The sequence below is a fragment of the Arvicola amphibius genome, chromosome 9, assembly GCF_903992535.2.
Source record: "Arvicola amphibius chromosome 9, mArvAmp1.2, whole genome shotgun sequence".
Taxonomy (NCBI): Eukaryota; Metazoa; Chordata; class Mammalia; order Rodentia; family Cricetidae; genus Arvicola; species Arvicola amphibius.
In genome coordinates, this window is record NC_052055.2 from 104364319 (window position 1) to 104377976 (window position 13658).

General features: G+C 40.2%; 1 protein-coding gene across 1 annotated transcript in view; it reads right to left on the reverse strand.

Moving 5' to 3' along the window:
• Positions 1–2069: 2069 nt before the first annotated feature.
• Vps26a (VPS26, retromer complex component A) overlaps positions 2070–13658 on the reverse strand; it is a 33301-nt gene continuing 21712 nt past the window's right edge. The window contains exons 5-9 of the mRNA XM_038342813.1: positions 13310–13474; positions 11154–11260; positions 9640–9708; positions 6403–6545; positions 2070–3656 (exon numbers count right to left, since the gene is read on the reverse strand). Of these exons, the coding sequence (XP_038198741.1) occupies positions 3543–3656; positions 6403–6545; positions 9640–9708; positions 11154–11260; positions 13310–13474 (598 nt within the window). The 3' untranslated portion in view covers positions 2070–3542. The remainder of the gene's footprint in view (positions 3657–6402; positions 6546–9639; positions 9709–11153; positions 11261–13309; positions 13475–13658) is intronic.

The window sequence follows — 13658 nt, forward strand, 5'->3', positions numbered from 1 at the left end:
GCTAGCCATGCAGGAGCCGGGCGGGATGAAAAGCAGGCCTGCTCGCCTCATCACTACAGCTGAAGATGTGTTCTGCAATGTAAAGGATGACCATGCTAATCAGTAGCCAACTTCTGACAATTTCAGGACATTCACGTCTTTAAAAAAATAAATGTATTTCCTCACTATCCTTTTGCATATGCCTGAAAATCTAAAATCTGTAAAGTTCCAGCAGAGGTATAAGCCACTGGAGGATGCATTCATACATGCTCAACAGATTCCACCAATATAAGTGGTACAGCAAGTAACTTTCCCATACACTCTAACTGAAAGGACCATACCCATACTAAAGAGGTTCAGGTATGCCACTGATCCCCCACCTAAGAGATGACCCTTCCTGGAACTAACCAGGAAGACGGACTTATTCCCAAGCAGTATGTGGGCACCATGCCTAAGCCTCACAAAAGCCTATGCATCTTTCCAGAGATGCCGTTCTTTTTAAGAAGGTATATAAGCAGAGAATTCTACCCACTCCTTTTGAGTTGTGTTTTGGAAACCTTTATAGGTGTATGGTCACATGGGCCTTCCTCTTTCTTTCATCATTTAGTGTAGAAGTACAGAGAATCAGGCATGGTGCTTCATGTCTGTAAACGCAGCATTCAGGAGACTGAGAAAGGTGGTGCATGCCTGCACAATGTGGGGAGGGGAAGACAGAAGGATCAGACCTTGGTTACATAAGGAATTCAAAGCTAGCTGGGCTACAAGACCCTACTTCCCCTTCCCCCCCCCCCCCCCCCCCCCAGGGTTTCTCTGTAACAGCCCTTGCTGTCCTGGAACTCTTTATAGACTAGCTGGCCTCAAACTCACAGAGATCCACCTGTCACTGCTGGGATTTCATGTTTTTAAAAGGTATTTCAAGGTCATCTGCAGCTATATAGTAAATTTGAGAACAGCCCTGGCTGCATCAGACCATCTTAAACAAAATAAGAAACATGTTCAGTGTCTCTTCAACCGTAGGTAATTTTGTTTTTATGTTATGTCCAATACATGGAGTTTTTTTTTTTGTTTGTTTTTTTTTTGTTTTTTGTTTTTTTTTTTTGTTTTTTTTTTTTTGAGATAGAGCCTCATTATATAGCTTTAACTAGCTTGGAACTATGTAGACCAAGATGCCCCTGAACTTGTGGTAATCCTCCTGCCTCTGCATCTCAAATACTGGGATTACAGGTATGTATCACTACTCCCAATGAGATTCTGATTTTACTGTCTAGGTGAAATCTAGGCATGACCATTTTTTTAAAGTTCTTGAAGTAATCCCAACATTGGACTAAGACTGAGAACCACTGTGACACTATATATGTCAGTGGACAAATTTAGCTTTTAGTTTGCTATTTTTTTTTTTTATTTACCAATGAAATCCCAAATACAGAGATCAGAAAAATTTTCAGATTGGTCATGCACCAGAAAGTCTCAAGTGGAGTAAAAAAAGCATTTTATATGAATTTTTTAGCAAACTAATTAAAAGCATTATAGAACTAGTTAAAACTGAAGCTGGTGGAGCTAGAGAGAGTTCAGTGGTTAATAGCATTGGCTACTCTTTCAATGGACCTGGGTTCTGTCCTAGCACCCACATGGCTGCTCATAACCATTCGTGACTTCAGTTCTAGGCATCTGATGCCCTTTTTCTGCCCTTCTTGGGTACTGTCCATTATGTCTGGACAGACACATGCAGGCAAAACAGCAATACACATAAAATAAAAAACTTAACAAACCTGAAGCTACATACTATTTATAAAAACTCACTGTTGCTGGGCAGTGGTGGCGCACGCCTTTAATCCCAGCACTCTGGAGGCAGGGGCAGGTGGATCTCTGTGAGTTTGAGACCAGCCTGGTCTACAAGAGCTAGCTCCAGGACAGGCTCTAAAGCTGCAGAGAAACCCTGTCTCGAAAAACCAAAAAACAAAAAAAACAAAAAAACAAAAAACTCACTGTTATGATATGTCTTCCTAAACCACTGGGCAATCCTGTGTTCAACATACTAACAATGAGAAGATTTGAGAATAAAGTCATTTTACTCAGACTACAAGCACAGGTTTTGTTTCAAATTATTTTATTATATATCATAGTTGCACAACTTGAGGCTGGTTAAATACAATTGGTTTTCAAAATCTCTGAATATTCCTATATTACTACATGCAAGTGACCATGAAAATATTTGGCATTTTGAAAATTTGAAACTCTGAACAGGCACTTACATGAAGGGAAACATGGCCATTCTTAGAAATCCACATTTACAATAGCTGCTCCAGGACGTAGTATGTGGAACCTTGGCCAGGGTTGGTTGCTGGCCATTTTATCAAAGTGCCATCATAGTAAAATAGATTTAAAGAAACGTAACTCGGGCTGTTCAGTTTCCTCAGAAAGTAAGGCTAACTGACAAAACTTGCTCTGAGGTGTGTCAATAAATACTGGTAGGAAAGAAAAATGAACTGAGTAACTCCCACACAGCAGGCTTGTCTTGCCCCATGTTCCACATTAGTGTATCTGTGCTCAGATGACTGCAGCCACCTTCTTCAGAGACACTGGACAAATGACCTGAATTTAGTGTTTTTGGTGTTTTGTTTTTTAATGGACTAGGTGATGTTTGAGTTTGAACAAACCAATGTTCCAGTTAACAAGAAATTGTCCAGATCTGGTGGATCCTTGTATTTACTTCACGGGTCCTCTTATCTCCAAAGGAATATATGCATACACATGGCGAAGAGTCCTTAAATTAAAAAATATGTACATGTTTCAAAGTATTTATGGAAAAATGATACAGGGTTAAGGCGTTCTAAAATGCCAACGTGTGAGCTCTCCACACTGCAGAATCTACATGGTAAAACAGAAATAGCAAAAAAGGTTCACATGGGGAAGAGGGCCACACCACATGCCATGTACGCTCTTGGTTGGAAAGTTTTAATACACCTCAGAATACCGAAGAATTAAAATTCAGGAAGCTGTGAAATGGCAGATCCAGAAGCATCTACCATGCAACACCAGGTTGGTTTCTGATACACAAGTAAAAACAATTCTCAAAAGTACTGAGGAGCCGTGCCTTAAAACTATGCAAGACATAAGGACTGCTCAGGTTTTCTCATTTTACTTGAACAAAAAAAAAAATATTTAATTTTTTGCACATAGAGAATCAGAGGTAATCATTAGCATGAAAAAAGAGAAAAGAATTTTCAACATTATGTATAAAGAAAACAAAATTACAAATACCAGCCTACTCACATGAAAATCCTTAATGTTTTTGCTGATGCATCTGAGTGCTTATCAGTGTGCAGTAAAAAAGAAAACAAAAAAGGCAGCTTAAGAATTCTCCAGTGTTTCCAAGAAAGCACTTTTTAAAATGTATATACACAAAGAATCTTTAATCATACTGTAAGATAAATGCAGCACTTGAGGATAAGGAAGACTAGCAGACAGAGTTGGACTTTTCCCCAGGCTGTTACCATCTTTAGTCCACTGAGCGTCAGCTCTTGGCTACAGTTCTTGTTCTTGCTGCTTTTGTCCTATTCTGCTTACATCTCGGGCTGTTCCACAGATGCCTGTGATTCTGGAGATTCAAACCGCTGGTGAAAGTTCGTCCTCTGTTTTCTCAGTTTTTCAGGTGCTTTTCTCCACAGGATGATCTCCTAGGGGAAAATATAAGATAGCAGTAATAAGTGGAGTTCTCTGTTATGGCTTAGATTTTTACTATGAAAATACTGACTGCAGCAAGCTGTAAAACAATCTCAATCCCCCCCCATCGAAGTCTCCAGCCGTCCTGACTTTTCCTGTTCCCACCTGCACTCATGTTCAACACCACCAAAAAAATCTACCCTAGCAAAAAGTCTTAGTTGTTATTGCTTTAGAGAATCCCCCAAATCTGCTGTGGTTCCATTGCTTTCATTAAGGTCAAGCCCTTGTCATGGCCTTAGAACACGGAACCTACTTTCTGGGAAACAGCTTTTCTTGTTCTAATTTATCCTTCATATCACTGCCACATTATTTTTATTTGTACATTTCACATGTGTATGTATGCACTTGTGTGCCACAGCATACATGCACAGGTTAAAGAACTTCTCAAAGTCAGTTTTCTCCTTCCACCTTGTGGGTTCTAGGGGATGAATTCAGGTCTTCTGACTTGGCAGCAAGCATCTTTTCCCAGTGAATCATTCACTGGACCCCAAGTTGTCTGTTGTTTTGTTTTTTAATTTTGTGTGTATTGGTATTTTGCCTGCAAGTATGGCTGTGTGAGGGTGTCAGATTCTCTGGAACTGGAGTTACAGACAGTTGTGAGCTGTCATGTGGGTGCTGGGAATTGAACTCAGGTCCTCTGGAAGAGCAGTCAGTGCTCTTAACCACTAAGCCATCTCTTCAGCCCCTACATTATCTGTTTTATAAACATTGCTTGTATTGCTCTTTAATAGTTCCTAGTACCTCCAGAATAAAATTCCAAACATATTAAGCCCTCCATACCTTATGCTAATTTACTAACTCCTCTCCCTAAATGTCTCTCCCAAACTGAGTTACTCTCTGTTCTGTATGATGCATGCCAACAAAGCTTGCCGTACCTCTTCCCACTAATGCCTTCCAATCCATGGTGCTGTCTACCAGTCAGTCCCGAAATCTCTTCTAAATTCCTGTTTGAAGGCATAACTGGCTGGCCTTTTGTTTGTTTGCTTAGATTTAGTTTTGTGTGTATAGGTGTTTGGCCTGCATGTATGTATGTGCATATTCGGTGCCTAGGAAGGCCATATGACCCACAGTCTGGGTGCTAGGAACCAAATCTGGGTTCTCTGCAGAGCGACAAGTGCTCTTAACTGATGAGCCATTTCTCCAGCCCCTTATTTAGTTCTTATGAGACAAGTTCTTACTATGTAGCCCAAGTTAGTCTCAAACTGTGATTTTCCTGTCTCAGCCTCCAAGTGTTAGAATTTCAGGCATGAGCCACCATGCCCAGCTAGCACAGAATAATTTCTAACTTGGCTATGAAACACTCTTATTAATCCACTTCACATTGAAGAAGACCATTCCAATTATAGCCTTATTCAAGATGCCATAAAGGCTATTTAATTCTCCAATGAAAAGTTTTATGTTACACTTAACGAAAAGTGTCAGAACTGGGTATTCCACAGGACATAACAACTACTTATTAAAAATAAAATGACAATCTCAAAATCTGTCAACCACAAACATTAGAAAGAATAAATGATAGTTAGGCATGGAGACAGATACATCATACCTATAAACTCAGTAAGAGGTGAGGCAGGAGGACTGAGAATTTGAGGTAACCCTGAACTACATTGCAAAACCTTGTCTAAAAAAAACTAGAAAAATAAAAAAATGGAGAGCTGAGGATGTAGTTCAGCCAGAGTGCAAGCCTAGCATTTGCGAGCCCAGGCTTCAGTGGAAAGGGGTGGTGCAGGACACGATGGAGACAGGTACTAGGAAGGTATCTGCATTTGACAGTAGAAACATATTCAAGACACTCTTATATGCTAGGGCTGCTGCTGGTGCATGCTAAAGCAGAATAACTAAATAGTCAAGGCCTGCCTGGGATACAGAGTAAATATAAGGCTAGCCTGGGCAACTTAGTAAGACCTCTGTCAAAAAAAGTGCAGAGATGGGGAATAGGGCTTACCTAATATGCCCAAGGCCGAAGGTTCCATCCCAGAACCAACAAAAACAAAAGAAAAAGTATGATATAAAACATACCTTAAGCCGGGCGGCGGTGGCGCACGCCTTTAATCCCAGCACTCGGGAGGCAGAGGCAGGCGGATCTCTGTGAGTTCGAGACCAGCCTGGTCTACAAGAGCTAGTTCCAGGACAGGCTCCAAAGCTACAGAGAAACCCTGTCTCGAAAAACCAAAAAAAAAAAAAAAAAAAAAAAAACATACCTTAAATTGCTGGGCAGTGGTGGTGCACACCTTTAACCCCAGCACTTAGGAGACAGAGGCAGGCAGATCTCTGTGAGTTCGAGGCCAGCCTGGTCTACAGAGCAAGTTCCAGAACTGGCTCCATAGCTCCTGGGAAACCTTGTCTTGAAAAACAAAAACACTAAAAAACAAAACATACCTAAATGTATCTGAAAAAGTAATCACAGTGGTAGTAAACTTTCTGTTGGCTTTTAACCATCCTCTCTTCTTATTTGCCTGATACCATAAATAATAAGTGGCTTTATTCAGGGGTAAAAACCTTGCTTAGAAGAAAAAAGGGCTGACAGTGAAGCTCTCTAGTGGTGTGGAGTGGCTGAAAAGATCTCTTACAACACCTACTTCTGTAGTAAGCATTTAGTGTTCCCGCACACTCAGAACCCCACTTGCTCAGCACAGTGAGCTTCAGAGGAGGAAAGGCTCTCTAGATGTTATCAGATCTACCCCAAAATTGAAGCCCTACCTGCTGCTTGAAGTACCGTCTGTCTTCTTCATCAACAAGCACCAGGTTCAAAAAGTACCTTACTGAAAACTTCTTGTTCACATCTCTCATTGTGGGAGTTGGGTCATACCCTGCTAAGAACAATCTTATTGGAATAGATTCTCCTGAAAGAAAAGCAATATCCATTATTCTCAAATAATTAAATATAACCACATAAAACTCAGGACTAAGAAGTCAAGTGGACACCAGTGCTTTGGTTCCACCCAAGATGCAGCACACACATGCACACATGAACATAAAAAAAAGACATACCTTCATTTAAAAATATAATAGACTGGAGAGATAGCTCAGTAGTAGAACACTTGCCTAGCATGTTCATAACTCTATGTTCAATCTTCAATACCAGGAAGAAAATGTTACTGAGATTCTCATATTTTCTATCTTCCACATCCTCCCTTTGTTCCTCTTTTTCTCTATCCTGGCCCTCCTTTGAAACAGGGTCTCCCTAAATAGTAAAGACTAGACTTGACTCTCAAGTCTTCCTGCCTCTGCCTTCCAAACATTGGGGTTAACATTCATGGAAACACTATGCTGAGCCATGTATATTTAGTATTATCTAAATATTTGAAGTAACATACATAAATTATGAGTAATGGTTTCCATTTGGAGACTTTCATGTATATAATGTGTTTTGATCATTATCATGTTTACTCTTTATTACACTCTCCTGTAGCCTTTCAACCCCCAACCCCTGCTAATCTATTTCCCCTCTTCCCAGTCACCTCTTCTAATTTCATTGTGTGTGTGTGTGTGTGTGTGTGTGTGAGAGAGAGAGAGAGAGAGAGAGAGAGAGAGAGAGAGAGAGAGAAACACCAATGAGTTCAATCATGGCTACTTACAGGAGCATAGGCAAGCATTATTTACACGAGTGTGGACATCTTACTAGTGAAAATGTCTCTTCCTCCCCAGCACCCATTACCTGCCTGTAGGTTCTGATGAAAGAGCACGGCCTAATGAGCCCCTCCGCAAAGGCACCTTTGCCCAATGAGCCATCTTGTCTGACCCCCATTATTTAACCTTTGTTTGTAGGGGTTTTTGAGGCAGTCACACTATAACCCAACCTCTAATCCCAGCCATCATCCTGCCTCAGCAACCTGAGGGCTAGGATTTCATTTACACAAAATCTATATTTTACATAAAAATTTGAGGTTCTGGTATTTTAAACTAATATTGCATTGAACAAAAGTGCATGTGTGTGGGCATGGGAGTCTGAAAGGCCTGGGTCAAATGCCCACTATACAGTGACAGTGACTCTATAAGCTGTAGCAAATGTTTTCAATTCTTTGCACTTTTTCTTTTTTCATCTGAAAAGACATAAGAAGTTCAAAGAATAGTAAGGAACTTGATGACACCTAAAAACTATAATGTCTTATTCACAACTGGCACTCAACAAAGATTAGCTCCTTTCTGAAGTAATCTCTACTAGAGTAAGAAAACCTAAGGACATGTCTTAGGTTACCTTCTAATGTTAATATAGACTAAGGCCAGAAGCAACTTAGGAGGCAAAGGGTTTATTTGGCTTACATATCCCAAATCACAGTCTACTGAGGGAAGCCACGCAGAAACCTAGAGGCAGGACTGAAGTAGAGGCCTTGGAGGAATGTGGCTACTAACCTGCTCTTGCCATAGCGTGCTCCACTTTGCTATCTTATACAATCCAGGACCACCTGCCAAGGGGTAGTGCCACCCACAGCGTGCTATGCCTTCCCACATCCATCATTAATCAAGAAAAAACTTTCTGACAGGCCAATCTTACAAAGGCATTTTTGTAATTCTCTCTTCCCAAATATATGAAGGCTTGTATCACGTTAACAAAAACCAACCAGAATACTGGTTTCATTGGCCTACCGACTAAAGGTTCTCAAGTAATATAAACAGGCCATGGTGTGCATGCCTGTATATCAGAAGTTCAAAGTCATCCTTGGCTACAGAGTAATTTTGACCAGCTTGACCTTGTCTAAAACAAAAGACCATAAAATTCAATGCCTTCCTAGGCAACTTAGGGAGACTCTATCTCAACAACAAAGGGCCAGTCAGCCAGATGGCTTAGCAGGGAAATCTGAACTCCATTCCTGGAACCCACAGAGATAGGAGAAAAATCAACCAAATCCTGAAAGTTGTCCTCTGACCTCCACACATAGCCATGGCACAAGTGTCTGCATTGAAACACACATAATAATAATAATAAAATAGAAAGTTTTTTTAAGTTAAAAGATGGGAGAATATATATATTTATACACACACACACACAGCCCAGTGGTACAGTGCTTGCCTAGCATGCAGGAGGGGCTTGGATTTAACCTCTAACACTGAAAGAAAAAAAATATCATTGCAAGCTTTTTGTTTTTAACTTTTTTGTGGTTTTTTTTTTTTGTTGTTGTTGTTGTTGTTGCTTTGTTTGAGACAGGATCTTTCTATGTAGCCTTGACTATCCTAGAACTCTATGTAGACCAGGCTGGCCTCAAAGTCACAAAATCTGCTGCTGTCTTCTAAATTCTGGGATTAGAGGTATGTGCTACTATGCCCAGGCATTATTAATTTTAAGAATTAATACTTTCATATTGAATGAAAAGTAAAGTTCAGCTGCCGTGAACACTGCCATCCACATACACAGAAGTAGTAAGTGAAAGGCTTCAAGAAGGCTAGGAAGTAAAGGCATTGCCACCAAGCCTGAAGACATAACAGAAGCAGAGAACCATCTACAAGTTGTCCTATGACATCGACATGCATGCAGTGCAAGCACACACCCCTCCCCACACACGAATAAATCATGTACAAAAAGATTTTTATGGGCTGAAGAGGCAGCTCAGCAGTTTAAGAGCTGCTCTTCTAGAGGACCAGGTTTGATTTCCAGCACCTATACAGCAGCTCACAACTGTCTGTAATTTCAGCTTCAGGGGATCCGATGCTCTCTTCTGGTCTCCACAAGTACCAGGCATGCACATGGTACCCACATACATGCAGACAAAATATCGATACACATAAAAAATAAAATTAATTAAAAAATATTTTGAAGTAAATGAATCCAGATGCAGTGGTGCACACCTATAACCCCAGCACATGGGAGGCAGAGGCACGAGGATCACCACCAGTTAGTTAAGGCCAGCCTGGTCTATGGAGAAAGTTACAGGGCCAGCCAGGGATGTTCAGGAGGACTTCTGTCAAATAGAAAATAGCAGATGAATGAGACGGACTGACCTTTCACTGGCGCACCATCCATTATCTCATATTTAGCAATTGTTTCTGTTTCTGTTGTGGTGCTGGGTCCTAGGATGACAGTAGAAATGACACTGATTTGAATATTCCCAGAAGCAAAATCTCTGTCCTGTTTCTGCTGATTACTGCAGTTCTACCTTATGCTCCGCTGGCCGTTCCCTTCTAAGTTCTGTCCTACTCTTATCACTCAGCTGCATGTTTGTCTCCCCAGAGATGCAGCTGTCAGCCTCACATGGCTCCTGCCATCCTTCCTACTCTATGCTGAAAGAGAAGGCAGTGACAGACATAACTTACCATTTTATCAAGGTTTTCTCTGAAACTTTCAAACTATCTCCCACAGAGTCAATTTTAACATAGAGAAAACACCAAGCTGAATAGTTAAATAACACGCATACAAAACGTTGGGATTAATTCTATATGATATTTCAACCCATATCTAAAAAATGAGTACAATTTAAAGTTTAAAATAAAAACAGCTATATTAAGAGCTAAGGGTGAAGTTCAGCAGTAGAGCGTTTGCCATGCATGCTGCTCGTTTTTGTTTGTTTGTTTGTTTTTTTAATGTCTCTTTTGAGACAGGGTTTCTCTGTGAAACAGTCTGGGGCTGTTGTGAACTCTCACTGTAGACCAGGCTGGCCTCAAACTCACAGAGATCCACCTGTCTCTGCCTCCCAAGCGCTGGGGTTAAAGGCGTGCGCCACCACTGCGAGCTGTTTTGTGTTTTGAGACATGGTCTGGCTATGTAGCCAGCCTGGCTTCTTTTTCAGCCTCCTTGTACTCTCAGTACTTGGAAACTGAGAAAAGAAAAGTTAGAGGCAGCAACACCTCGTCTTTAAAGAAGAAAAGATCAGATATTTGTAAATGCCCATTACAAAATCATTTTAACAGGGGCTAGAGAGATGGCTCAGTGGTTAAGAGCACTCACTAGCTGCTCTTCCAGAAGTCCTGAGTTCAATTCCCAGCAACTACAGGGTGACTCACAACCATCTGTAATGAGATCTGGCGCCCTCTTCTGGCGTGTGAACATAATTGGAGGCAGAATGTTCTGTACATAATAAATAAATAAATCTTTTTTTTTTTTTTTTTTTTTTTTTTGATTTTTCGAGACAGGGTTTCCCTGTAGTTTCTAGAGCCTGTCCTGGACCTAGCTCTTGTAGACCAGGCTGGTCTCGAACTCACAGAGATCCGCCTGCCTCTGCCTCCCGAGTGCTGGGATTAAAGGCCTGCGCCACCACCGCCCGGCATAAATAAATCTTAAAAAGTTCATTTTAACAATCAAGCTGGTCTTAATACCTGCACTCAAATGATGCTCTGGCCTCAGTCTAGAGGGGCTTGCCACTATATTCAGCTCAAGAACTGTTTTTTAAAAAGCACTGAATTACAGCAAAATACTGAATAGCAAAGTTAATATCCAATGTAGATTCCAAATTTGTGTTAATATTCTATGACTTCTAAATTTTCAACAAGGAATTTTAATTTTTTTTTCTTTGACTTACCAATTCCTGTGATCTCTTTCTTGATCAGTTGTAACTCCATGTGTTGTATTTTTATTCTTACTAATAAAAAGTAAATTTTTCCAACAATCACATCCTTTAAATGATACCTATTTGGAAAGAATATGTACCATACACTTCAGTTTCAAAAAAAAGAGACAAGTTAAAAAGGTAATAGATCACCTCAAGGAAAATAACTATCTCAAAATACCATTGAGACTATCCATATTCTTTAATGTCCTTTCTCATTATGCAAATATGAAATCAAACTTTTACTTGATGGTCAAATATACCTGGAGAACTCAATAGCCAGCCCAATTAATATCTCTCTTTAAAAGTTAGTTTTCATAGCCAGGCAGAGGTGGCACACACCTTTGATCCCAGCACTCACGAGGCAGAGGCAGGCGGATCTCTGTGAGTTCCAGGTCAGCCTGGTCTACAGAGTGAGTTCAGAGATAGCCAGGGCTACACAGAGAAAACCTGTCTCAAAAACCCAAACCAAAAAAGTTAGTTTCCAGAGCACTCAAGCACTTAACTGAATAAAAAGTTAAGCTCTTATGCTTGATGTTTATGTAACAATATATATATTAATATGTTTTCAGCACTAAAGTCCTTACTCAGAACTCAGTAGTATTAGTGTGATATGGGCTGAACAGAGAGCAGCTAACCAATCATCTAACCAAAGAGATTCAGGGGCTATGCTCAGGGGTTAAGTTTGCTGCATTGTATTTAACAAATAAGGCATGAAATCATGAAGTAATAAATTTGAGAACCCCCATAATACTCAGTACTTTTTGCTTCCTCCCAGAACTAGACATCAACGTAATAACCCGGGCACTGATGAACAGAGATCTGAAGGAAGCTTCAGTGACAGCTTTTTAGGTTCCAAACAGCCTCATAATTTTATGGACAGTTCCAAAGGCATATATGATAGTGTCAGTGATGCAAACTTGGAAGTGACAGGAGAATGTCTGAGTTTGAGGTCAGCCTGGCCTACAGAGTGAGCTCCAGGATAGCCAAGGCTATACAGAGAAACCATGTCTTAAAAAAAAAAGAAGAAAAGTAGGAATTCAAGAATGCTATCAGGGCTGGAGAGATGGCTCAGTGGTTAAGAGCATTGCCTGCTCTTCCAAAGGTCCTGAGTTCAATTCCCAGCAACCACATGATGGCTCACAACCATCTGTAATGATGCCTGGTGCCCCCTTCTGGCCTGCAGACATACAGAGAGAATATTGTATACATAATAAATAAATGAATGAATGAATGAATAAATAAATAAATATTAAAAAAAAAGAATGCTATCAGACACATGGTGATATTAAGGAGTTACTAATATTTTTGGTATAATGGTATCATAGGTTTTTTACATCATATAATTTTATGAATTATATAATTCGATTCAATATAATAGGAAACAAAGACCTTTTTATGGATAAAACATATCAGACCACGTGTCAGTAAACTGTGACACTGAGTCTGAGTATGGCGGTTACATGCCTAAAAATCCCAGCTGAGACAGGAGTACCATGAGTTTGACACCAGCCTGGACTATATAGCAAACTTTTCATCTCAAAAATACAAATTCAAAACAAACTATTGGAGGGGGCCACTACCTATGTGAAGACTTCTATGGATCACTGTATCATTCATGTACCTGTTCCTTGGCATCTTCACATCTTTCACATCTTCCATAACAACTCTCAAACGGATTACACAGACCAGAGGTAGTGGTGTATACCCTTAGTCCCAGCACTCCAAAAAAGAGGCAAAGGCCTGGTCCACATAGTGAGTTCCAGGCCAGTCAGGATTATATAGTTAAGGCCCTTTCTCAAACCACCACCAACAACAATGAAAGGCATTATACAATAAATAAAATGAGATTATTTTCTAAAAGTACAATATAAAAGGCATGTCTACCACCCCTTTTTACCTCTGAGAAGACACACAAGAAAGGCATTAATAGTGAGTTAGTGGTAAAGATGAAAATTATGTGATTAGTGATTTTCCTCCCTTCACTTCTATATAATTTAAATTGTCAACAGTGCACATGTATTATTGCTCAAGCAGTCAGAAAAGTCTACAATCTTCACTGCTCTACGCTGACTCTGTCAGGTAATTTGGTCACAGGGATGCAGAAGTGACTACACTCAGATACTTACTTTGACTTATTATATTCAAACTCTATGTGCAGACAATCTTCAATGCCCACTTCCATTTTAATAGAGTTGTTGACATCAGGATAGGTAGCAAGCTGGTGAACAATAAGATCGTACTCTTTCACTAAGTCTGTCAGCCTTCTCACAATCGTCACCTTAAGAAAATACCTAGGAAGTTAATGAGAAGATGAAATGAACCACCTAGATAGATTAAATTTGGGTGCTTCAGTAAGCAAATGCCCTTGATGGGACCAAGTGTCAACTTACTCCACTTGCTTACTCAGAAAGGAACTCTAATTTGAGGGTGCTTTGGGACTAGGGGGTGAATTCAAGGCCCTTGCAGGCTAAGCAT